This window comes from Epinephelus lanceolatus, chromosome 9, assembly GCF_041903045.1.
Source record: "Epinephelus lanceolatus isolate andai-2023 chromosome 9, ASM4190304v1, whole genome shotgun sequence".
Lineage (NCBI taxonomy): Eukaryota > Metazoa > Chordata > Actinopteri > Perciformes > Serranidae > Epinephelus > Epinephelus lanceolatus.
In genome coordinates, this window is record NC_135742.1 from 15,503,902 (window position 1) to 15,530,691 (window position 26,790).

A 26,790-nucleotide genomic window follows, 5' to 3' on the forward strand; every position below is an offset into this window, starting at 1 on the left:
AAATTGAACTGCAGACTTGAAATTCAATAAATCCCTGTCACTAAGCACAACATATATATTTGACATGTCCAGGTCGAAGTTTTTATAAAACATAAAATCGTCTTTTAACAGACCCATCATTGATAGTCATGTGGCCCTGTGTGAATCTGTTTGACACGAGACCAGCTGGAGATGTGAGGCAGCTCTGCCTCCTCGTGGGCGGGTCCCTTCAGGTTTACAGGAAATGTGAGTTCCAGGAAGCAGAAAGTGTTTGAGATTTGTTCTGTCGCCGACGTTACTACTACTAAGTGTTCAAAGTTTAACTCGATGAAAGACCGATAGGATACACACACACAGTGTTTTAAGAAAACCAGGTGTGAACGGTGCCTACGAAATCTAAGGTAGGATTTAGTTGAAATAAAAGACTGCTGTAGTTAAAGCGCTTCTCTGCATGGAAATATGAGCTGAAAACGTGTCCGTGCATTGAAATAACTTCAGACAACAGGAAACAGAAACAAAAGGGAAGTGACTTTCTTGTGTTTGGGTGCATAATTGTGTTATAAGCAGAGAGGTATAGCATAAAGTCACAAACGGAAGCAGCCTGATTGATGCATGTACCGTCACTGCAGTATAAAGAGGCCTGGTAACAGCCTGTGGGATCCTGTAACAATGTAACTATTCAAGTCTTAAACAGGAAGGGCTTCATTAACTGGACCTGACTACCCATTCCTCTTTACAGTCTGTGATGTGTATTTAGTGTAAATGCAACTGGTGCAAAAAGTTAGTAAGCCATTGTGTTTGTACACAATCAGAGTTTTGAATAGCCATTGGAGAGTTTAATCTGGGTTGCAAGTAATGCTTATTTTTCTACTCACCAATAAAGTTGGTTATTTGTTTCTCAATCAGGTGATCTTTTTATTTTATAAAATGCAAGGCAGTATTTAATACATGTATTGAGGGGGCCACATCCCCTCCATTATTCAAGTATGCTTAAAATGCCCCCCCCAACATATTGATTGCAAAATTGTTATTCTACTAGTCCATACCCGGGGGTGTGTTATGTATAGAGGAATAAGAAATCAAAAACAGTATATGTTGGAGGAGATGCAAAATGATAACACTGTAAATGATGCACTGTGTAATAAATATCAATGTAAGACAAACAATGCACACTGTATTTAGAAACATGCTTTATGGCAAAATACATAGAGCATAGTTTTGGCTGACGGCACGGAGGCATGCACGTGCACGGGGCTGTGCAAGGGCACACAGGTACAGAAAGAATGAAAGAAACAGTGCACAGCGCAATGTTTAGTTTGTAATGTTTGTAGGCTAATGTCAGTAAAGTGAAAATATGTAACGACTGGCTCGCACACACAGACACAGACGCACGTTCGTTCAATAAAATAATTACCTTAGTCTTCAGCAAGTGTTGGTGCTTGAAATTGCATGTCCCAGCCATAAACTGTGGTCCGAGCGCAGGTGTTTTCCAAGTGATGTCGATCCGCAAGTGTTGGAGATAAAGGCTTCCCAGCCAAACTGTGGTCCCAGCGCAGGTGTTTTCCAAGTGATGTCCATCCGCAAGTGTTGGAGATAAAGGCTTCCCAGCCATAAACTGTGGTCCGAGCGCAGGTGTTTTCCAAGTGATGTCGATCCGCAAGTGTTGGAGATAAAGGCTTCCCAGCCAAACTGTGGTCCCAGCGCAGGTGTTTTCCAAGTGGTCTCCGCGCATGCACAGCTCGTGCTGCTAATGGTGTTGCAGTATGAATGGGTAGTGGAAGAACACGAATATAAACAGTAGAAATGAGGGAAAAATGCAAAAACGGCATCGTGGCTGTCTGCACATGACCAAGATGAAAGCCTATGTGCAAGTTCAGAGAAATAGGTCAAAGCAGTGAGGAGGAAAACGGATGATGACAGACGGACGGAGGGACAGAGGTTTCTCCATTTAATAGTAGGATGACTGTCCAAAATAATTATTAGCAATTGTGATCGTAATAGTGACATGGTGGTGTGGTGGTTAGTATTTTCACCTCACAGCAATAGGGTTCCTGGTTCCCAGGGTGGGAGAGCCCCTCTCTGCAGACTTTGCATGTTCTTCCCGTGTCGACACAGTCCAAAGACATGCAGGTTAATTGGTGACTCTAAATTAGCCGTAGGTGTGAATGTCTGTCTCTATGTGTTAGCCCTGCAATAGTCTGGCAACCTGTTCAGGGTGTACCCCGCCTCTTGCCCAGTGTCAGCTGGGATAGGCTCCAGCCCCCCCGCAACACCTAACAGGATAAGGGGTTACGGAAAACTAATGAATGAAATCACAATCAAATAAACTTAACAAATTGTGATTGTTATTACCTCTGGTTCTACCATTATGGTGTACTGCAGTTCTGCATGTGGTTTGTCTTAGTGGTGTTGCCATACCCCAGCAGAACATGGCTCATGGGTATATTCAACTAATGTTAATGTCTTTATTATATTTGTCTGATAGCCCACATGAAGTCTGAGCAAAGCGTCAATCATTTATTTTGCACTGCATGTGTAATTTATGTAGACAGTAGCTTTCACTCAGTGCATGTTATAGTATATACTGTTTAGCTGTGTTTGCTTATGATAATATATATAATGTAAAAGGAAATTAATTGTCAAATTATGAAGTTTTTCTGGCGGGTTTGTCATTATATCCACATTACTGATGATTATTTTATGAGAGCACCCATAGTCAACCCTACAATATTTATTACAATACAATATTTTTCTCCATATTACCCAGCCCCAGTTTTTAGCATGGTGAAGTTAGCATGTCAGTGTGCTCAGTGATTAAGACATGGCATTTTCTATAGTGCCACCCTCAGGCCAACCTTTACATTTTTGCCCTATTGGTGTTTATGATAGAAGAGTAGGAAAATTGTTCCTCCATTGTCTATTAATCCAATATTTTTGTCTGGAGTGAACCACGAGTATATCTATAGACTTAAGAGTTTTGTTGTTATTTGCTGTATTATTCGTAGGACCAGTCGAGGAGGCCATGAATCGAGTCCCCCTGCAGCAGCCTCAGAGCTGTGGAGCCTGGGAGCTGAAGGAGCGGCTGGGCACTGGAGGCTTTGGGAATGTCACAAGATGGCAGAACAAGGTACACTGTCCACACACTTCTAACAGACTGTGACATCTTTATCGTCCCCGTAGAAACATTTGGTTTTATTTGTGGCTGTGGTAGGACATGATAGAAGACTGAATGACTGGAAATCCCTCCAAAAGGTTGATTAAATAACAGACTGTCCCACTAACTAGAAATGTTTGAGCATTTTAAAGGAACAGTGTGTGAGATTTAGGGGGATTTAGTGGCATCTAGCGGTGAGGGTTGCAGATTGCAACCAGCTGAAACATCTCCTGGATAGAATTCCTTCAGTGTTCATTGTTTAGGAGGGTTTTACTGGGAGCCGACCGGGAGCTGACAAATGGACCAGGTGATTAAAACCAGTAAAATACATAATAAAGCAGAGTCACGTTACAAGTCACTGCTAATCTGTGCCCACATTTTTTCTCTAGTAACTTAAATCCAGCAGATTAAAACCGGTAAAAACACTGAATAAAGCAGTTTCACATTTAAAAAAGATGCCGTTTTTCCAATGCATTACCGAGGGGCTGCTAACTACAGTGGCCAATGCAAAAATGCAAATGGTCCTATTCAGAGCCAGTGTTTGGTTTGTCTGTTCTGGTAACATGGCGATGTCAGTGGACGAAGACCCGCTCCCTATGTGGATATAAACGGCTCAGGTAATGAAAACACACTGATTTTTATTTTCAGATAATTATACACCTAAGAAGACATACTAATTATATCATATTCCATTTGTGCCAATATATCCTCCTAAATCCTACACACAGAACCTTTAAGTAATTAGATGAAAGAACATATTACATATTACAAATAAAGTAATTTCTTGTCCTGTTTACAAACAAATCATTTTTAAAACTGCAGCAAAAACCTTAAGACAGAGGTCTTCTCAGACAAAATTGAGACACCTGCACCCCCCCTCACCAACCCTGTGATATATGGATGACCTGCTCCACCTCCTGAGCCAAAGCTGCCACACAGTTCCTGTAATGTGAGGGCTTTGTGGGATGTAAACAGGAAGTATAATGTTGCCATGGAGTCAGTGAGTTAGCCTATATTGGTTTACATTTTGCCACATTTGCACCATTACATCTGTACCAAATTAGCAGTTTCTGTTGGCAGTGTGAAGATTGATGTACAGGCTGCTGTCACTGAGGAAAACTTAAAAAGGTGATTCTCAGGCAAGTTGTGGAGTTACAAGGATGAGCTTTATGGAAGTTCATCCAAGAGGAAAGAGATAATGACATCTTTTGGAAGTTTCACACTGAGTCTGTGTATTTTGTGTAAGTATATTATGTCTGTGTGTTCAGATTTGTTATGACATTCTTCCTTCTGTGCCCCCCTCTAAACTCACTATCAGAATGACAACAGAAGTTCACAAATGAAAACTTAAGTGTGTAATTGAGGTTTCAGCTGCGCCATTTTAGCATGACATCAGTCCAGGAAGTTGTCGTTTTTGTGCTCCGAATCCAGTAGAAATGGTGTCAATTGTAATGATGTCACTCCTAGTCACAGGATGAGGGCATTATGGAGTTGCATCAGTGCGCTATGGGAATACGAACACGCCCGCTTAGTGGACCTTCCTCTTCCTTTCTTTAAAACTGTACTTCAGTTGTATTACTCACACACACTGTCAAGGTAAGCCCAGAGCTGGCTCTGAGCCAGGCAGCATCGTCATGTGACTGTCGATATATAAGTGGTGGAGAGTCAAATACTGTGGGAAGCACTTGAGAGTATGAGTCCTCAGAATTATTTTCTCTTGTAGTTTCAAATTTAAAAGATTTTTATACCAACACTTGAGTATACTAAGTAGTAGAGTAATAAGTGTTATTGCTGAATGAAACTGAGAATGTGTGTCACACTCCTCATTTGTTCATGTTCATAAGACCTGTATCATTTGGCGTAAATCACGCCAGTAATGTGTGTGGAATTCGCTGTCTTCAACAATACAACTTGAACAGAGTTAAGATCGTCATATAATTTAATTCCACTGTTTTTTTTTTATGTATTTTACCAGTTTAATCACAGATAAGCACTTTTCATTATCAGTGTCACAACAGACCAGGGTTTAAAGGGAATGGAAATGATGGGTGGAAGTGATTTGACTGAAGAGGGCACCGCCGGCACTGCTGCTGCTGTGATGACTAAACTTCCTCTTTAGGAAATTTCCCACCCTCCTGTATTAATGACAATACTGTGGGCTATTATTAGTTTAGAGATCAAATAATGGGAAGCAGGGTGGGTGCCTTTTCCTTGATGATGCCATGAGAAGTAGGTAGTGAGATGTACCTACAGTATGTTGCTCAACATTTTTGGCAAATGGTTAAATGTACTGTATATGTTTGGTAGGGATGCACCAATCTGATATTGATATCTGGCCGATACTGACTCAAATAGCTGAATAAGGTGTCATGTCCTTAGGGCTAATTTAATTCTATAAACGTGATTTATTTAGTTTATAATCACCTGAGAATGAGACTCGTGTTTCTGCTATCTTAGAATGACTCATTTAAATCTACTTTTTATTTGTGTTCTTTTAGAGTTGTGTCCGTGATTTTCGCAGCTTACTTTTGGATACCTGCTCCTTACAGTCTGGCACCTGGTCGCTACCTTTTTATAAAGTCCCAACCTCACATTAGCGCTGTGCCCAGGAACATCTGGAACACAGGGAAATGTGAAGAAAAAAGGCAGGCAGATGACAGAGGGCAGATATATACACTGTCACACAGTTCTGATGGGTTTTAAGGGATGTTAAAGAGGGATTACTTCTATTTTATGCTGCCTGGTATGTTTGATTCAAGCCACCTGAAGATTTTTGTTGGTGATAAGCAACTGAATATCATCATTAATTTTGTTTATTTTCTTTTAAAATGCCGATAGATAATATTTTATTTTTTTTATTATTTTGACTGCGTGTCTGTGTGTGTGTGATTTCAGGACACAGAGGAACAGATTGCTATAAAGCAGTGCCGGCAGGAGCTGTGCGAGAGAAACAAACAGAGATGGTGTCTGGAGATCCAGATCATGAAGAGGTCAGTTTCACGCTCACATGTGTCAACTCACTTAGGGGCCCCAGAGCAAACAATTTAAGTCCCCTTTGGGTCTCAACGTTCTTCCTCTGACACCTTCAAACTCCAGTCATGTACAGCACACAAAGCAAACACATGGCAGCTTCGTTATTTTTTTCCCAGATGCCAGCCAGTGTTCTTTTCTTGGCAGTTTGCCTTTATTAGATAGGTCAGTGGTTTCCAACTGGTGGGTCGCAGTCCAAAAGTGGGTCGTGTGTCCATTCTGAATGGACCACAAGTGACTCACAAATGTGTCAAGTTTGTAAAAAAAAAAAAAAACACACTTTATTTTTAAGTACAGTAAATTTCCAGCACAGAGCTTTTATTGAGAAGTGCTGTAGAGTGAGTGACAGAGACAGCAAACTAGCTCAGCGACATGGCCAAATGCAAGTATGACGCTGAATATATTAAACTGTGGGACCTCGAACTAATGACGAAGGAGAAATCTGGAGCCCATGGCTGGACCAGTTGGGAACCACTGAGACAGGTCACAGTGAAGACAGGAAACATGGACGAGAAAGGGGGACAACTGTTGGGTGTTGTATGATTTGTGTCCTAGCCAGTAGGACACACTCCAACCAATGTTCCTGTGCTATAAACAGAAGTTTATGTGGGACTGTGCACTATATAAGCACAACATTTACTACAATAATAAACCTATAAACTAGATTTTAACACAGGCCATGCCCTCAGGATTAATTAACAGAGCAAGACCTGGTTAAGGTCATGCTCCAGATCATAGAGTCACATATTTATTTAAGATTTAGTAAAAAGTACAATATGTTTATCTTATCCGTCACCGTTTTGTCAGAGGCAGGGAGCAAAGAAGACCAGATTTCCCAACTTTTTTGTTTATTGTTTGACCGTGGCACCTTGCCTAAGCTTGCTTCTCTGTTTACAAAAGATCCAGGGGTGTCTTTTTCCCCAGTGATGCATCATAGTGTGTGACACATTTAACTCGGTTGGAGAAATTGGTGATTTCCCCGGTTTCTTTTTTCCTGTCCAAACTCTTTCATGCTTCGCCTTAAAGCTCTTTTTGGCAGCTCCTTCGAGACAAGTTTTGGTTTGACGTGTTGTGACTCACCAGCATTACATTCCATGACATGTGGGGTGCTGATGAGTTTGACATTTGACTTTTATGAACCCATCTGTTTCACAAATTTTCTCAAAATACAAAAACTAAATGTGTGTATCCTGAAATAGTAAAAATCACACAGGACATTAAATAATTAGAACAGCATGGCGTTTGGGTTATTTTGGTCTGTTGGTGGTTATTTCTGACAGGATAATGTGCCGCCTCCTCATTTTGCTCTGCTTTGGTGTGTGTGTTTCATTTCCATACATGTCTGCATTGCCTATTAACACTTTCAATTGAGGAGTCAGGTCACTGGAGTTGAATGGCAGATCATGTGGGTTTGTGAGATGTGTGTGTATGTGTGTGAGTGTTTTGTCATTTGCTGGTGAAAACATGAGTATAAAACCATTTCTTTCCTAGTCCCAATTTAACAATTGTGTTGTTTTCAGACAGACATGGTCACGACCACAACCCTCCCGTGCACCCACGCTCAACTCGTGGAAAAACCACAGGGCAGGGGACACATACATGGCAACCTACTATTATATTATTACAGCTCCTTAACACAGATGTACGCATGTGTTTACAAAGCGTTTACTGCATTACTTTGCATCGGCCGAATGTTTTCAAAACCAAGAAAAAACATTTCTCCCCACTCTCCCACTCTCTTTAGCTTTTTTCTCAATCCACAAAATGTGTTTTATGTAAGCTGAAAAGAGAACAACATCAACAAAATATTTTTCACATTAAATATATATGTAGCGCCTGTGTCCCTTGATGGAGTCTTGTACTAGCACAATATATACTTCTAATCATGTCTAGGTTTGTTTCAGTGAGCTCCGATTTATTTTTTTTAATTCAAACGCTATAGATTTGCAGAAAAACATGTGATAACAACTTCAAACAACAGCTTATTATTCTAGTGATGACTGTTATATATCCCCTGCTCTTGCAGCTGTTCCAACACACTGATTGCATACAGTGTTATGGTTACAGTCTTTTTCCAGGTGCATCTGGTATCAGTTTGGGGTTTGTTATCTTTATATTTCTCCTTTGTTTCTTCAAAGAGGGCCCGACTCTGTGACAATCAGAAACACGCTGTTTCAATCAGAGTTATGAAACAGCGAAGAATGAGAAACAGAAAGTAACAGAGCATGCCAAAGAGCAAAGGGAGGAGAGCGATGACTTATGTAATGAAAAGATTTGCACATAGTTGTTATAGTGTGCAACTGTTGATACATTTGTTGGATCTGATGATGGAGATGGGATGCAAGAAAGACGAGATTAAAGGCTACATTTCTGATTGATGTGATCAGGTATATACTTCATAAAAGTCTATGTTCATGGTGCCCAACCTGGGGGTCAAATATATAGTAGAACAGATAGATGTATGTATGGATATTTCTCGCTCTTTATCCTAACATTACCTCAGCTGACTTTCTCCATTGCCGCATAACAAACATTGAATGCACTGAGAACAGCATTCTGAATATACTAGTTGGTGTAGCAGGACCCTTTTAACCCATATGATGCTGCTAACCACTAATAATGCTCACTTAATTGAGTGATAACATGCACACTGGCAAAGGAGGACTCTCTTATAACTTGGAGGACATTTATATATCTCTAATGTCTAATATGGCAACCCCTGAAAGTGGATAATTGTGGAATGTATATCTCAGTAATTAAACAAATGTAATACGATACATTGTGCCACCCCACTGACTGATGTCTCCTCATCCCATAGGTTGGATCATGTTAACGTTGTCGCAGCCAGAGAGGTTCCTGAGGGAATGGAGAAAATGGTGGCCACCAATGACCTGCCACTGCTGGCGATGGAGTACTGTCAGGGAGGAGATCTGAGAAAGGTAAAAGTCTGTGGCATGTTTGTGAGTATGAGCACATATGTGGTTTAGGACACTATATCAGAGCCCATAAACCTTTGGGTCAAAGTGTTGGATTATAATAAAGGAACAAGGAGCAGTAATAATGTGTGATGATGATTTTTTTTTTTATGAGGTCCTTCAAAAAAGGTTTTTCTCAAATAAAGAATAAAGGCATATCCATTATAGTTTTCATATTTTACTGATTTTAAGACACTCACACATGAATGAGGATGTCTGATTTGTTTGTGCCAACAACCAGGCAATTGTTTGCACTTCTTCTGTGGGGGAAATCTAGAGCAGTTTTTAATTAGGCACTGAGTGTGCAGCTTGAGGCGATAGACAAAGTTGGCACGAGGCAGCCAGTAGAGAAGGAAAATGCCAACCATCAGCAACCACAGTGTCATAAAAATTTCAAAGCATCCCAGATGGCCGAAAACTAGGCAGTGGTCTGAAAGTTGAGGCTTGCCACAACTTTCCAGCAGCAGAACGCTTTAAATTTATTGTTTGAAGTAAAACAAATCAAAAGATTTACAGCCAAAGTGCTGATTTGCCAATTTGCGAAGCTTCTTTTTGTTTTAAAACGGCTACCAGAAATGCTCCTAAAAAATCAAATCAACAGCGCAAAAATGCCCTGTGGAAAACATTCTATTAATGTGTGAGAGAAAGTTGATACTTGGGTTTGGTTTCTGCTTGAATCAGAGCCTGTCATGGCCTCTAATGTGTGTGTGATCCGTTATAAACACCATGTGCTTAATGGATGGAAAATAGATTAATGTTATTTATTGTATTCACTGTCTTGTCTTTTTGCTCTCTGCAGTATCTGAACCTCTTGGAGAACTGCTGCGGGTTGAGGGAGGGCTCCGTTTTAATTCTGTTACGTGACATTTGTGAGTATTACGTTCAGTCCCCGGCTTAAACATGACCATTAAACCACATGTGTTTGTGAGAGTGATAGATTGATTGTGTGATTGAGTGAGCTGGCAGCGTGATTAGTTTCCTGCAGTATGGAGGAAATGGCCGTGGTGACTGGCATCATGATGTCATCAATGACCCCTAACCACCAACCTCTTAGTCACCGTGGCAACAGCTCACACTCAGACTGGGGTTTACGTCAACAGTCGGACATCAACAAGACGTTGTAGATTACACGCTGTATAAACAGGTTTGAGAGAGGACACATATGGTATGGATCAGACACATCTAGAGTGGAGAGTAGAGGAGAGTAACACACACACACACTTTCACAGAAACTCCCTTTCCTGTTACCCATTGGTGGACATTTCCTGATAATGAGTGATCCCCTTTAAACTGCATCATGAGTGAGGGTAAAGACGTAGGCGTGCACATCCACACCCAAAGACACGCATGCACACACACACACTCACACAGTCAGGTGCCTAAAGGTTATGAGTTCTGCTTCATTGAAGACTGCCAGCACACACACTAGTCACCCTTTGATGTGTAAGTGAAGTGACATTATAGTTTCAGTTGTAAATTAAGACAAAACCCGAATTACACTTTAACTTCAGTTCCAGCAGATTAAAGGCTACAGAATGTGTATATACATGAGTCTTATCCTCTTACTTACCTTATTAAAGAGTGACTTAACACCAGGCTGAAATGCAGTGTTTTACTGCCCTCTCTGGTTGAAACTGTCAGTCCTGTTTCACCTCTGACCGTTACCCAACCTGCATAGCCAACAGTAGGGCTGCCCGCACAAGAATTTTTTCTAGTTGACCAATAGTCATCAATTAGGGCCATTAGACGACTAGTCGCCCACATGTTTACTATATTAATTTGATTATTAAATAATATATTTTGGGTGGGGCAACACTTGAGTTTAGGGTCTGAGAAAGAATAGTATCAGTAACATTGTTAACACTGTGCTACATTACAGAGAAATACAAAACTGTACTAATAAACCTTCATTAATATAGGCCTATATTTTATCTACAAGTGCACGTCACACACTGAGCGAGCTGCCTGTTAATGACACTGTGGGCTAATGGGCATGTAGCTACTTCCATGTTTCAGATGATACGTCATGTTTGTAGTCGACCAGTGAAGATGAGTTTACATATCACCTTGGGTTCGTCCTTCACCTTCTCAAAATGATCCCACACTTTGGACATGTTATTAACTAGCCTGTGGAATAAGCCTGGAAATTAACCTGACTTTTGACTGACTGCTGAACGTGGCCACTTCCTGTGTCTGTCCTTTCAAATTAAATTCTCACATGGTCCAGTCACATAGGTTTTGATTTATTTGACAAGGTGCAGCTGCTAATAGAGTTTCAGTTTTGTTTTGTTTTGTTTTGTTTTTCTTTTCTGCGACTAAGCATGAACACCACTGCAGCAAGGTGAGAAGATACATGCCAGAGGTCAGTAAAAAAAAAGAAATAAATAGATTTCGTTGTTAGTTTACTTTTTAAAAAACAACTTTACACAGGCTGAAAATGTTGTGTTTGCTGACCTCTAGTGGTCTAATTTCTGACCCCGCTGCAGTGAGGTAAAAGTGTACTATAGGGTGTGTCAGTACACCATGACATCACTGTTAGGGGGAAACAGAGCACATTTCTGATCACATGCATCAGTGATGCTAGGTGCGGTCATGTGTAAAAAACACCTGAAACAATGAAACACTGTTTTTCAGCCTAGTGTCAAAGTCTGTCAACAGGTTGTGGGAAGAACTAATGTTTGTAAAAAATAAAATAAAAGTTGTTACGTGACTCCAGTAAGGGAGCTGAGCAAATTCTGATGAACTGCCCCAGGTAAAATCCGTTGATTGGGGACGAACAGGTAAATATAAAAAAATCTGGCAGTGAAAAATGGAGTGAGGATCGCTGTAAGTCTGCTGATGGCTCCCTAGCCCATCTTTTCTGGACGTGTCCAAAGTTGCATGATTTCTGGAGTAAAGTGTTCAAATGGTTTTCTGAAATGTATAATTTTGTGTTCAAGCCCGAGCCAGAGGTGGCACTGTTTGGCTATTCTCTGTCTTTATTGACTCATACCCTCCCTGTCCAGAACACTATTATGTATGGAATGATAATAGCAAAGAGACTGATTTTGATGCACTGGAAGTCAGAAATTGTACCCGTTTTCAAGACATGGCTGACAGAACTTACCTCTGTACTGCACATGGAGAAAATTCAATACAGCATGATGAACAATCTTAAGAAGTTCTACCAGACTTGGCAGCCATTTTTAGACCATCTTGCAAAGTTTAATGGGGACCCTGATTATTGATAAGAACTATAATAGGCCACTCACCTCTTCCTTGAGAATTTGTGTTTGAACTTGAGTACTAGTGATGCAACAATGTATGTCATTGCTTGAAGTGTACGCCCTGTTCAGTTTTTGCTCTCGTTTTACTCACTCTTTTTATTTGCCTTTTTTTAAAAAAAACAAACAAAAAACCTTTGTCCTTATTTTTCTTGTATGTCTTGCATTACTTTGAAAAAAACCTAATAAAGATATTGTGCAAAAAAAAAAAACCGGAGTGAGGTTACCAGACCTCTGTAGCGGAGTGCGGTTCATGCCACATATATTTGTTTGAACCCAAAGCAAGACAGTAGCACCTGAGTCTGACCCAAACCCGACAGGTACTCTGTTTTTTACGCCCGAACCTGACCAAAGCTTGATGCAGTTATGGAGAAAACACTCCACTCAGGTGCTGGTGGTGATGCACACATGCGACCCTCTTTACACCACCGCGTCCATTTCCTTGTGTCACTGTTACAAGAAACCGAAAGGCAACAAGTGAGGAAGTGGATACTTGAAAGCGCATTCTTCCTTTCTTCTGACTTATTTCTTCTACTTCTTCTTCTTCCCTCTAGCGTCGGCTCTCACCTACCTCCACAAGAAGAGGATCATTCACAGAGATTTGAAACCAGAAAACATTGTGCTGCAACAGGGAGAGAAGAGAGTGAGTTAAAAACCCTGTGAACCATCTTGTTATGACAAGTACACCCAAACCACAACAAAGAGACCATATAAAGGCTTTTTGTCTCTATGTGGGTTATGTGGAATAAGTGTAGGAGACTCGTCTCTCTCGCACGTCCACATGTTTCCACACACCAGTTGAGCACAACACTGAATATTATAATGTGAAAATCCTTGAAAAGATCCTCACAGTTATGAGGAATGTTTGGGATTGACTTGCTCTTACCTTGCTCGCTTAATTTTCTTCTTGGTAACAAATTACACAATATCCTCCAGCCTGCAGCAGGACACAGGAAAATGAAGAATGTTATATAATTGAGGCCAGACATATTAAAGAGACTATATATTCATGTTTTTGTACACTGTAGAATTTATCTGCACGAGTTTATAGTTTTTACATGAACAGTTGTTTTTGTCTGGCATACGAGAGGAACAGTAAATCCATCATACAGACTTAGTTTTTGGTTTGGAGGGAGGTTTTTAAAATAAGAGGGGCTGTACAAAAATGATTTTTAATGTGAAACTGCTTTATTTAGTTTTTTCTCCCCAGTTTTAATTACCTGGTCCGTCTGTTTTGGAGAGGAAGAAGCCTCCGTGGATAATTTGGCTCCTGGTAGAAAACTCATGAACAGTATTTCATGTCAAGTAGTTATATAATAATAATAGTAATAATAATAATAATAATAATGATAATAATAATCTTTATTTATAAATAACTTTTCAGAACAGAGTTACAAAGTGTTTACATGTCAATAATTAAAACAGACAAGACATGAAAACAACAACTTATAAAATAACTGATAAAAACACTTTAGTGTATAAAAACTGAAGAAATAAAAGGCAGTGTAAAGGAACTTAAAACTCAAGTAAAATCAGGAAAGGCTCCACAATAAAGTTAGGTTTTATGAAGGGACTAAAAGAGATTATTGACTCAGCCAACCTAATTTCCTCGGGCAGATTGTTCCAGAGCCTCGGGGGTCTGATAGCAAACTCTCTGTCCCCTTTAGATTTCAGCCGAGCCTTTGGAACAGACAAAAGACCTCTGCCTGAGGACCTAAAAGTACACCCTGGTGTGTATGGCACTAAGAGGACAGAGAAATAGCTGAGAGGGAGACCATGAAGAGCCTTAAAAGTAACCAGTAAAATCTTAAAATCTATTCTTAATTCCAGTGTAAAGATGCTTAAACTGGAGTGATGTGATCGTGTCTCTTGGTTCTGGTTAAAAGCCCTGCAGCTGAATTCTGCACAGTCTGGAGTCGATTATTGATACAAGAAAGAAAAGAGGCTGTTGTAGTAATCCTGGCGTGAAGAGATGAAGGCGCCACTTCCACTACCTTTGGAACCAAAAGTAACCCTAAAGACATGGTACCTAGACCCTAGTGTTTCGACTGCAAACAGTAAACAGTTAAATATGGGCGGGGTTGTTGTCACTCACTGCTCCATCCAGCACTGACCGTATGTCCTTGTTACCGGTGGCACAGATGGAAGTCTGCACCTGATTCATCGTCCACAGAATGGATACTTTTTTTTTTTCTTCAAGTGAGGATTAGAATATATGTAGTTCACATAACTCAGTTGAAATTAATATATATAAACGCATGAAGATCCACTCATTACCTCCACCAAGGAGGTTATGTTTTCGCTGGCATTTGTCTGTTTGTTTGTCTGCAAAATAAAAAAAAGGGTGAATGACCCGCAACACTGCAGGACTCTTTGCAGAAAAAAATATTATTTATTGCACCGTGATGTACGTTTCGAGCTGTGTGCTCTTCATCAGACCCATTTTTCATCCACGACTATCGACTCAGCACCTACCCTCCCACGGTGAGATGTGCGTGCCTTTGGTTTGATTTTTTGTCTGCAAAATAACTCAAAAAGTTTCTGAACAGATTTTGATGAAATTTTCAGGAAAGGTTGATAATGGGACAAGGAGCCGATGAAATTTTGGTGGTGATCGGTTGAAGCAAAGTGGATAAAATAATAAAATGGCGAGCTGCTTGGCGGAGGTCTGCACTCTCCGAGTGCTTTTCTATTTACTAAAAGTGTCTGTCTTAAAACTGAAGTAATGGTCAAAGTTGTCACAGTGAAATTTAAGGTGTAATTTGATTCACGTCGTCACTTCATGCATTGAATAACATTACAAGTTAACGTTCCACCTTAAAAGTTGCCGGCAGTCGACCCAGACTCCAGCTGCTGCAAGAGGCAGAAAAACATACTTTCATTTTATAGTTACAGGTTACTGATAAAACTCTCCATGGTTTAAATAGTGGTTAGATAAGAGGCTTAAATCTCCCTAGATTTTACACACAGTTCCTTTAAGTTGTCAGTTTTTGATTGTAGGATGAAAATTTGCAGTTAACACTTCCTGTCTTTGCTCTCTCCTCTAACCTTAGTTGATCCATAAGATAATAGATCTCGGCTATGCTAAAGAGCTGGACCAGAGCAGCCTTTGCACCTCGTTTGTGGGAACACTTCAGTACTTGGTAAGTGATGAAAACACAGGTGGACATATTTCCCACATGATCTTCTCACTGTGCTCTGGGCGGTAACAGCTCAACTTGTTTTTCTCCTCTAGGCTCCAGAGCTCATTGAGAGACAGAAGTACACGGTCACTGTGGACTACTGGAGCTTCGGGACTTTGGTGTTTGAGTGTATCACAGGATTTCGCCCTTTCTTGCCAACCTGGCAACCCGTCCCTTGGTAGTACCACCTTTCAAAACTTCCTATATCTGCACCAAGTTAGTAATTTGTTCAAAATGCCACAAAAGTCATCATTAAGGAAATTAAGTCATAATTTCCACATTTTATTTTTGAGGATGATGCATGTCAACATTTCCGACATTTCTTAAATCATATTTTTTGGTCTAGCTATTCCAAAACAAGCTTAACAATGACGTTTTTGAATGTTAAGCAATGAAAAGAAACATAATTGTTACGTGACTGGACTGTAACTCCCAGGGAGTATATAAATAAACAGGAGTTGCCAAAGCAAAGAATTACAGGATATATGGCTTGTGCCAACGTCAATGGCCCTCGTGGCTCACTAATTATGATTGAAAGGTATGAAACTCCAGGAGGGTCCGCTTATTTCGAGGAAAAATAGTCTCCCATTATTAACAGTTATATTTCTGGCACGTAGCTGGCCATGGAATTTACCATGATCAAATTGAGGATAAAATGAAAAAAAAAAAAAAAAACACATTTTTACACAGATTTGCAAGTACAAGCTCATATTTTTAGGGCTCTCCTCCTCTCATATAACCCATCTGTATCCTTCTAAGGCACAACAAACTGAGGCTGAAGCAGGACGATGATATCGTCGTCTATGAGGACCTCTCAGGGGAAGTCCGCTTCTCTAAACATCTGCCCCAGCCCAACAACCTCAACAGGTGACTTTATCAGTCTCAGACACACACATACATTAAGACTGTTATTATCTCATATCTAACATGCTATAATTATAGTAATGTAGCAAACTTTATTTGTATCTCACTTTTCAAGCACAGTTACAAAGTTCTTTATGAGACAGCAATAAAACTATTGAACAAAGCCTGAGACCAGATAAATCAGTGTATAATAAAAATAAGTAAATAATAAAATTTGCAACGAGACACACAATAGATTTACCCTAAAAAGTCTTTCTGTAAAAGTATGTTTTGTTAACCTAAGTTGTTGACTGGTGTTTGACAGTCTCTTGTTGGAGAAAATGGAGAGGTGGCTGCAGCTGATGTTAAAGTGGTCTCCTAAGGAAAGAGGCAAAGACCCCGACGCTACGCCCTCGGACTGCTTCTCCCAGCTGGAGGTCATTCTGCAGCTCAAGGTCAATTAAGTCGTTGATACATTTATTCTTTCACATTTTTTCATTTTCCCAAAATACATGTGCTCAAGTACTGTACAGTTTTTAGTACAGTTTCGCAGTTCCATTCTGAATGGACTGCAAGTGACTTGTGAACATGTAAAGTTTGTAAAAAACACACTTTATTTTGAAGTACAGTGAATTTCCAACACAGAGCTGTTGTGTTGAAATGCCGTTTCCTGCTGTAGAGTGAGTGGATAGTCAACAGCTAATTGACAGAGACAGCTTGACGATATGGCCAAATGTGGGTATAAGGTTGAATATATTAAACTGTGTGGACCCTGAACTAATGGCAAAAGGAGAAATCTGGACCCCGTGGCTGGACCAGTTGGGAACCACTGACTCAGACATCATTGGTCTGATGTTGAGGATATATCTTTGAATCTGTGGTTCACACTATAATTAAAGACCAAATTTCAAACTTTCTAAGGCCTGAAGTGCTACACCACTGTTTCAACTTTGAGGATCAGAGTTGTGATTTGGAGTTATGCACCTATTTTTATTTAGACCAACATATTTACTTGTTCTTTCTGCAATATGCTTGGTCCCTCTCTTTTCCCTCAGCTGGTTCATGTCCTGAACATGCTTTCTGCTAAGATCCTGACGTACTCCGTCTCAGACGAAGAGACTGTGGCTGACCTGCAGCTGAGGATAGAAAAAGACACCAACATCCCTGCAGCCAATCAGGAGCTGCTGCTGGAAGCGGGTTTAGCCTTGGAGCCTCACGGACTGGCCACGCAGTGCGCCATAGATTACACAGTAATGTCAAACATCAACACTGTACACACAATACCTTACCAGAATAATCAACCACACAATGTGATAATGGGCTGAGGCAAAGTATTATTGTTGTCTACGTCTTTAGGAGATAGATGGGCGACGGACAGACTTGCCTCTGGTCTTCCTGTTTGATCGTTCCTCTTGCACCTATGAACCTCAGTTTGCTCCTCGCACCCTTCCAGAAAACATCCGCTTTGTCCGTGAGTACACAGCAATAAGAAAACAGTATTCAAATCTTCTTCACCTGAAGTACCCTGCAATGCTTTTCTGTGTTTAAGTGATTAGTTTGAATCTTCTGAAGTGGGGCTGTATGAGGTACATATCCATAGGTGTGTTACATACAGTCGACAACAGTGGGCATGCCCCCAGTTTGGAGAAGCAGGCAGAGGTACCGCCATGGAAGTTGAGCATTTACTGTACTGCTGTGGAGGAGGACATCTTACACTGACTGTGGATAAACACCATTAAGGCAGAGTGGTGCCTTAGTGGTGTTAAAACAATATTTAAAGATATTTTTGGTCAATGAAGGACTCAAGCAGTTGCTCATTTTGTGGCTCAGGTGGGATGTATGCTTCTCTGACGGTTCCCACAGCAGAGCTTCAGTGAAAGTCTGTTAAATAAAGACACTAAAATCTGTAGCAAACAGAGATGGACACATTTTGTTCAAAACAATAATCAGCACACACCGTACCACAATAAAACCACACACACTTTTAGTATAAACAGAAAACAAACATTATACATCTCCAGAATTTGTGGATAAAATCACTTACAGGTTTGACTAGAATATTTTTGGGCTCATATGAACCACAAACTTTATGCCTGAAATGAAAACCCTGTGGGGGGAAAAGCTCTTTTCATGACTACAAACTATAATGAATAAAATAGTAAAAATCATCCTTTGCTTTTGTGTGACTCTCTCTCTCTCTCTCTCTCTCTCTCTCTCTCTCTCTCTCTCTCTCTCTCTCTCTCTCTCTCTCTTTCTCTCTCTCATTCATTCTTTGTCTTTGTCCTAGAAACCGACCCTAAACACCTTCTGCCTTACAGCCTTCTGAGGAGGACTTGTGGCCAGGCGTGGCATACAATCCGCTCCCTGAAGGAAGACTGGCAACGTCTGCAGCAGGGGCAGAAAGCTGCCATGTATGACTTACACAAATACACACACAAAGTTCCTCAGAACACACCTATGCATCAAGTGTGTTAAAAAACAAAATCCCCTTTCTTTCAGCATGAGCCTGCTGAGACACAACTCTTCGCTGTCCAAACAGAAGATTGAAATGGTGTCCATGCACCAGAGGCTCATGGCCAAGTTGGACTTCTTTACCACCAGCCTTCACGTAGACATGTACAAATACCAGGAGCAGACAGCCACCGGGATCGGTACGATGTTAAAAAAACAACAACGCTGTGGTAGATAGAAGGAAGTTCACACTACAGCTGCTAAAGATTGAGCATAGCGCTAGTTCAGGCAGGACATGATGTCAAGCTCAACTCACATCCTAGCTACATCAGCTGATCTCAAACAGCCCATTAAGCTGATGAGTCAGCTGATTGATGAAAGGGAGTCAGCTGATATGTCACATGATTCCTTTTCATGCAAGCAATTGGCGAATCTTATTCAGGACGCCCTATTTAAACTGCTTTGGCCTGCCTAATGTTGCTGCTACTGTATCTGACTTATCAATGTCATTTCTGTTTGTCATTGATGCCGGGGGTTCTTTGCTGCTGCTGCCTTAGGCTTTCCACATAGGCACGTGGAAGAGACTTTCTGTGTAGGCCTGAGGAGAGGCAGAGTGGTCCCAGAACAGAGCCATACCGCCAAATATAATACTGCAAATGGAATTAAAGTTCTCTGAACTTTGTTTATTCTGTCCATTAATGGTAATTATTTATAGCTTAATTTGGTGGAAGGTGCACTAATATGTATAGAACAATTCAGTTTGCCTCTAAATGACTAATGATAGTCTCTTAACACTTTCTAGCGTCAGAGAAACTCCTTGGCGTGTGGAGAGAGATGGAGCAGACTGCTGTCAGCTGTGGTCAGGTAGAGTTGAGTGTGTGTGTGTGTGTGTGTGTGTGTGTGTGTGTGTGTGTGTAAGGAGTATTCACATGTGCTTTAAAAAGACTAAAATCCACATGGGGGTGTCTAGGCAAAGGTGAGTGAACTGGAGGAGGAGATGATGCAGCTGCAGCCAGACATAGTAGATGTGCAGAGACAGCCATGGCGGAGTGGGGAGGCCCTGGATACACTGTAAGTCTGAACCAAACTTAACTGTAAAAACAGCAAAAACAACTGGTCTGGGATCTTGAACCCTGCTCTCTTCCCCTCTTTGTTCCCCAGTGAAGGAAAGGCAATGGAGCTGTTCCGCAAACTCAGAGAGAAACCCAGAGGTTTGGATGGCACGCATCTCTTCACTTCTTACATAACACTCGTTAAAGTGTCTCCATGTGAAAATAAACCGGGCTTTCCTTTTCCTTCCCCCGCTCAGACCAGAGGTGCTCAGGGGACAGTCAGGAGGTGGTGCGCCTGGTGTTACAGGCTGTGCAGTTCTACGAGAAGAAGCTCAGAGACTTCTACACACATCTCAGGTACTCAAACACAAAACACTGTACTTTAGTGAACTCAAAATATTTCCCAGATCACATAATCACATAATAACAGGATTCGTTTCACATTCTTCCAAAACAAAGCACACCTTTTGAGAAATAACCAATACAGTATGTTATTGTGTTTGGGGTGGGTTGGGGAACTGAAAGACCCAGTCCCAAATGCATTGTACAAACAATTCAAAACTACACATGGGACACTTTAAAAACTTTCCTGTGAGGTTTAATTACTGCTGAACTGGAAGTCTGTGTTAAAGGCCCTGTGTGTAGGATTTAAGGGGATATATTTGCAGAAATGGAATATAATAAAATAGGTATGTTTTCTTTAGTGTATAATCACCTGAAAATAAAAGTCATTGTGTTTTTTGTTACCTTAGAATGAGCTGTTTATATCTACATAGTGAGAGGGTCCTCGTCCACCATGTTGCACCACCCTGCTTCTACAGTAGCCCAGAACGGACAAATCAAACACTGGCTCTGGATATGGCCTGTCATGTTTTTGTGTCAGGCACCACAGTTAGCAGTCGTTGCGTGACAAGTGCATCAGGAGAAACACAGATTTCTTTTTAACATGAAACTGCTTTTTTTCAGTGTTTTTACCAGTTTAAAACACTGGGTCATTTATTTATTTATTTATAAGGACAGTGTACATTAATCAGCATTTCTGTAAATGTGCCAGTGTGAGCCAGCTGGCAAAGAACCGGGAGAAATTTCAGCTGGTCACAATCTGCAATCCTCACCGCTAGATGCCATTAAATCCCCCTAAATTTTACACATTGTTCCTTTAAGGTGCATTCACATTATCAGAAAAGCTGGACTTAGGGGATTTTTCTCAAGGACTCACGGCAGGTTCCCACAGCATCCATCAGGGTTTAGGGCTGTCCCAGTGTCAAACTGTCAAGTGCATGAGGACTCACTTAGAGACTTAGAGACTTCTGCAGACTTTGCCTAAGGGAATAACCCACAGTTTATTGTGTTGTGTTGTGACACTGGTGATTCATAGCCAAACCTGTGTGTAGTAGTTTGTCCTATGATAGCATAATAATGATTTCCAAATATGCTTTCATCAGACCTGATCCAACAACATCGCTATTTTGTTTACAAACAGGAAGAAAAAGTAAAAAAAAAAAAGCAGAATAAAACGTCCCAAACTCCCAACTGTATGCATCCTCAAGGTGAAGGTATATGTTGCAAAGTGCTGTCCCTTTCCTGTTTATACAATTTCAAGCTCCTTCACTCAAGAACTTATCAGTAGACAGAAATTAACTTCATGAGGGGATGCTTGGATTGGGTCAGTGAGTCCCGAGCAGCTCTGTCTTTGCACTGTGTAACTCATATTTGAGAATTTGTGTATCTGTATAAAAATGAAGCAAGGTGTTGCCAGAAATACTTCTGTAATGTAAGTGTAATGTGATGGCTAAGTTTAAGGTGACAAATTTGCAACACTTAATTTGGGACAGGCCAGTAAAGGAGTGTAAAAAGTCACAACCTCTTATTAATGAAAAATTTCCTTTTAAATTAAGCCACCAGTCTGCGGCTTCTAACGTGTAAACTCATTAATAAATGGTCCAGGGCCTTGATGCTTTACAAATACATCCAAAACATAGATGCCCACTGTTTGTGTGTGTGTGTTTGTTGTGCAGTAAGACAGCAGTGTGCCGTCAGCGTGTGATGGAGCTGCTGCCGAAGGTGGAGGGTGTGGTCCAGAAGATGGCTGAGAGCGAACAAGTCCTGATGAGTCTGCAAGAGAAACGACAGAGGGATCTGTGGACCCTGCTCAAAGTCGCCTGTGTGAGGATACATGAACTGTTCACAGACACACACACACAACCACAGTCCTTCCCTTCTTTTAGCGATGCCTGTTAATTGCATGTAATTTTACATCATGAAATGAGTAGCCACAAATAATAATAATAATAAATGTTTCACTTAATTCTCAAGCACCATTTTCAGTGTGTTTATATCTGCTCCAACACTCATCAAGCATCATCTTGTCTTGTGCAGAGTAAGGTTCGCAGCCCCGTGAGTGGGAGTCCTGACGGATTACGAACCCCATCTTCAGTGCCGCCTCTGCTGACCCCCAGACACAGCTTACAGCAGTTGTGAGTGTACTTACAGGACACACACACACACACACACACACACACACACACACCACCACCACCACACTACCTCACACTGAGGTTTCAAGGAAGTTATCCATTCAGGGATAAAGGCCAAATTGATTTCTTATTTTTACCCCTACCCCTTGTTTTCGATTTGCCTCTCAAAGCAGAGTTACAAGGGGTGGTGTTTGAAATCTTCCCCTATAAAATGGGACAACATTTAAAGATCCTGATACATCATTGGTAGCTGTTGATGCTGGCCTTCATGTAAACAGGCACGACGAGTGTTGCCGGACATTATTAATATGCCATCTTCTTCTGTGTGGACTAAGGACATCACTTTGTTTTGAGAACATTTGTGATTTGTCCACAACTTCAGTTTCGCACTATCAGTTGCTCAAACAAGTCCTCAAATTAAGAAAATACACTTCTTAATTACCAGGGCACTAGGGGTGCTCTTTGGGCTAATGTAAACAATCTGTGCTCCTACCCTGTCAGTCTGCACTGATATCAGAGCAGCTATAACAAGTGCAACAACTTCACTGCTGGACTTAAAGGGATTGTGCACCCAAAAATGAAAATTCAGCCATTATCTACTCACCCATATGCCGATGGAGGCTCAGGTGAAGTTTTAGAGTCCTGACATCACTTGCAAAGATCCAAGGGGAGAGTGGGTAGCAACACAACTCCACCTAATGGAGATTCAAACATCCAAAAACACATAATTGAAACCACAATATATCTCCATACTGCTCATCCGTAGTGATCCAAGTGTCCTGAAGCCCCGACATAAAAAGTTGTTTGAACTCTGTTTTTAGCCTCATTGTAGCCTGTAGCTCAAACTGCCTCTCTGTGCACCGCGCTCACGTGTGTGCGCTTGCGCAAGACCGTGAGACATGGGCACCGCATTCATGTGTGTTCACGTGCTCTCGCTGGTCTCACGCGCAAAACAAATTTGACTCTTCACTCACCCACACAAGTATCGGCAAAGCTGTTCACAAAGACATAACTTTAATTCTTTTTTTTTTTTTTTTTTTTTTTTTTTTTTTGCTGTTTGAAAGTTGTGTAAGTTTTCTTTGTGGCCAACAGTATACTGATGATCTTATATAAACTCCCCACTATCATTTTGCTTTCCCACACTCCACACCGCTTTCCATCATCACCAGAACCTTTCAGAAAGGCACAAACACATTTCTTGTACATACACGCAGATAAGCTATCATCAGAATTATGAGTAACTTCAGCATGAATCACTTTGGGTGTGTCTACAGTGATGAGTCTCTTGTGGAAGAGAGCAGGACGTTTGAGAGTCGACTCCAGAGTCTGCTGCATGACACCATCCAGGAATCAGAGAGCAGTATGGAGGTACACAACATGCTCACACTCCCTTCTTCAGCTCTTACACTCATCTTGTTGTGATTACAAGCAGCTGCCTGGTGTAGTTTATGATCATGTTATTTGTTTTATATGAGATGACTATTAAAAAACACCATCCTTTAATGGCGTTATATTTGTGCGAGTGGTTTGAGATTTGGACAGCGTTATATTTGTGCCATAAAACCAACCAGTTGGATCGGAGAACAGTTCTGATTGACTGTTTGGTGTCCAATTACAACACTTCCACATCTAGAGCCACTTGAACAGTCTATGGCATTTAACTGACACAAGAGGAGTATTTGACTACAGCTGCGTTAAAAAAAACATTATCATTATCAGCATAATTATTATTTTTCTTAGCACTGTTACCGTGTTAGTTGTAAATTGTTTTACATATTTCCATAAGACATTGGCTGTTCCTTCTGTGGCGTTCCTAGCTCGCACGTCATTCGGAAATGTCATCTTATTCAGATAGGAATAGGGGGGTTATTGCTGCACGCTAATATAGATAATGGTAAACATGCAAATAAATTTATTGAGCACAGAATAAATATTTGTTTGCTCAAAAAAAAAGAAGAAAAAAAAAGATTTGCGTGCATATAATTTCTCTTCAAAATGCAGTTTATGTGCGTGCAAAGCATATTGTTCTGTGCTCGAAATCTCAAACCACTCACTCAGGATTGTGGCACAAATATAACGCCATACCCTTTGTTTTTGTCCTAGGTGTTGAGGGAGTGGACGTGGCTGCATGGAGGCCAGAATTACTCCAGTGACCTCTCCTAAACTGGATTTCATTCTTTGCTCACATGTGGTACTATACTGCCCCTGTGTGGATGGGATGTGAAACTACACAAGGATGTGGTAGTTACTGGTCTGATAACCAATGTGAATGGAGTAATAGCTGCTGGCACATACTTGCTCAATGAAATTAAGGAGTAGGTAAACCTACTCATGACTCTTATCTGACGCTGTAAAACAAGTGCAGATTTATCTCTGATAAGGATTGACATCAGAGTAATTTTTTAGAGCACAATCCTGTTTTTATCCACTTGTAATTTTAACAAAACATTAAATATGTTTTGGGGTAAAATTGCACTTCCTAATGCACAGATTATCCATGCCATTTGCATCATGGATCAAATCTGATAATTGTAACATACAAATATCAGTCAGATCAAACCTTCATGCATTCCTGCAGTGTTACTATGTGAAGAGGCTTGTACACTGGACAAAGTGTCAAACTGAATCTCTCCTAAAACAGCCGACAGATATAAATAGCTTATTTTATCCTCAAATATAAAACTGGGAGAATTCATTAATGTAAATAATGTTTTACCAAAGTTGACAGACACAAATATTTCTGCTATGTTTTGAAACTGTATATTTTAATTACATGTGTTTTTAAGAAAAAAAAAATGTTTTCAGTGATATTGTAGAGCTGCCCACACATGACTGCAGTAAAACTGCCCTGCACAAACATGTTTTTGGTAACTACTTTTTCAGTCTATTTTGAAAGTAGTTTAACCTGACTACTTTGGCTAACATCAATAAATCCAAATGAAAGGCTCACAGAAAAGAAAGAGCGAAGCTAGGAATTTGCTAAAAACGCTCTCAACATTAACTATCTCAACTCAGATTACCACTCAGTGAAGGTCATGATGATTGGGGGGGGGGGGGGGGGATGGAGGATGTCATTTGCGGTTTACTGAGCGGTATACCGTATTTTTTGGTATTAAGGTGTTGATTTTTACTATACCTTCTACAACAGTATTTATTTTTCTATTGATGTTAAGAATAATAATTTAATTACATACTGAAATTGTAATTCGAGGCAATAAATAATAATGCGTGCCATAGTCTGTAAAAAATAATGGATGTACCTACCGTGATGTCACCCAGTGGTTTGTGGATTCCCGGTTTGGATCTGTTGTCATTCTTGGATGACAATAGTGATGGTTGGATCTTCATGCACAAAAAAAAAAAAAAAAACAATAATAATAATTGTAGGCCTATGTGAATTTCATCCATATTATCTGAACTGCAATATTCTATTTCCTCACTTGGAGAAAAAACATGGCAGAGCATCATTCCTGTTTGCTCCAGCACCTATGCATGTCAACAAGATGATTGTAGGAGCCATTTCTAAATTTGTTATTTACCAATGGAAACAATAGTTAAAAATAAACTGATACTTTTGATTCAGTTTTGTCCTAGTCATAGTTGCATGTTGGCTTAATTGTAATCACAACAATGAATGTATGCAATATCTTTAAACTTTTTAAGTAAACCTACTGTCATAAACTCGAGTCTTTATTTCTACTTAAATATTTAAAGTTAGATCTGTTCAGTTTCTGTTGTCTTTTTTCTGTTTGGTGCTGCTATTTTATTTGTTTTTGTCCATGATGCTTTATCTGTATGTATGTCATTCTGTTGTTTTCTTTTGATACTATGTATGTTGACAGTTTAAAATGATGATTATAATAATTATTCATTGAAAAAAAAAAAGAAAAAAAAAGAGGAGTTTCTCGGAAAACTACAGGTGAAGCCAAACATGCCTCTTCTTATAGGAATTAAGCTTAAATTAAACGTGAAATGAAATGTATCCACAGGCTGCCTCAGTCTACAGACAAAGACAGTTAAAGGAGCGAACGAGAGAATGATGTACAACCAACAATTTGTTTTTGTTTGTTTGTTTGATTTTTGTAATTGAACACCATTCAAGTACAAACTTAAAGGCATGTTTCAGGACTTAAGCTGATGATCAACTGTGTCGATTCAGTGGTTTACAATATACATAAATATACAAATCAAAACATACTCTTCAAAGACAGAGTTCTTAATAGAAACAGGTCCAATAACAAAATAGTTTCCAGGTGTTTCTGATCGTCATGTAGAAAAGACATTTTGCAAATATCTTGAGTTCACTCTTCCATTAATTTATAGGCTAGATATTTACATCTATGAATAAAGTGTTTGCCCAGCAGAATCAAATTGTTATTAAGAT

The 26,790-nt window shown here is 40.2% G+C and overlaps 1 protein-coding gene across 1 annotated transcript; it reads left to right on the plus strand.

The window, feature by feature from the left end:
- Positions 1–226: 226 nt before the first annotated feature.
- ikbkb (inhibitor of nuclear factor kappa B kinase subunit beta) lies at positions 227–26,087 on the plus strand. The gene is made up of 22 exons (XM_033619621.2): positions 227–380; positions 2,985–3,106; positions 6,029–6,123; positions 8,982–9,102; positions 9,938–10,007; positions 12,956–13,044; positions 15,455–15,544; positions 15,637–15,761; positions 16,343–16,450; positions 16,752–16,881; positions 17,482–17,676; positions 17,783–17,897; positions 18,714–18,837; positions 18,926–19,077; positions 19,680–19,741; positions 19,848–19,948; positions 20,039–20,088; positions 20,187–20,286; positions 21,948–22,095; positions 22,309–22,406; positions 23,681–23,774; positions 24,510–26,087. The coding sequence occupies exons 2-22, from the start codon at positions 3,002–3,004 to the stop codon at positions 24,567–24,569; spliced, it is 2,232 nt and encodes a 743-aa protein (XP_033475512.1). The 5' UTR covers positions 227–380; positions 2,985–3,001; the 3' UTR covers positions 24,570–26,087.
- Positions 26,088–26,790: the final 703 nt, after the last annotated feature.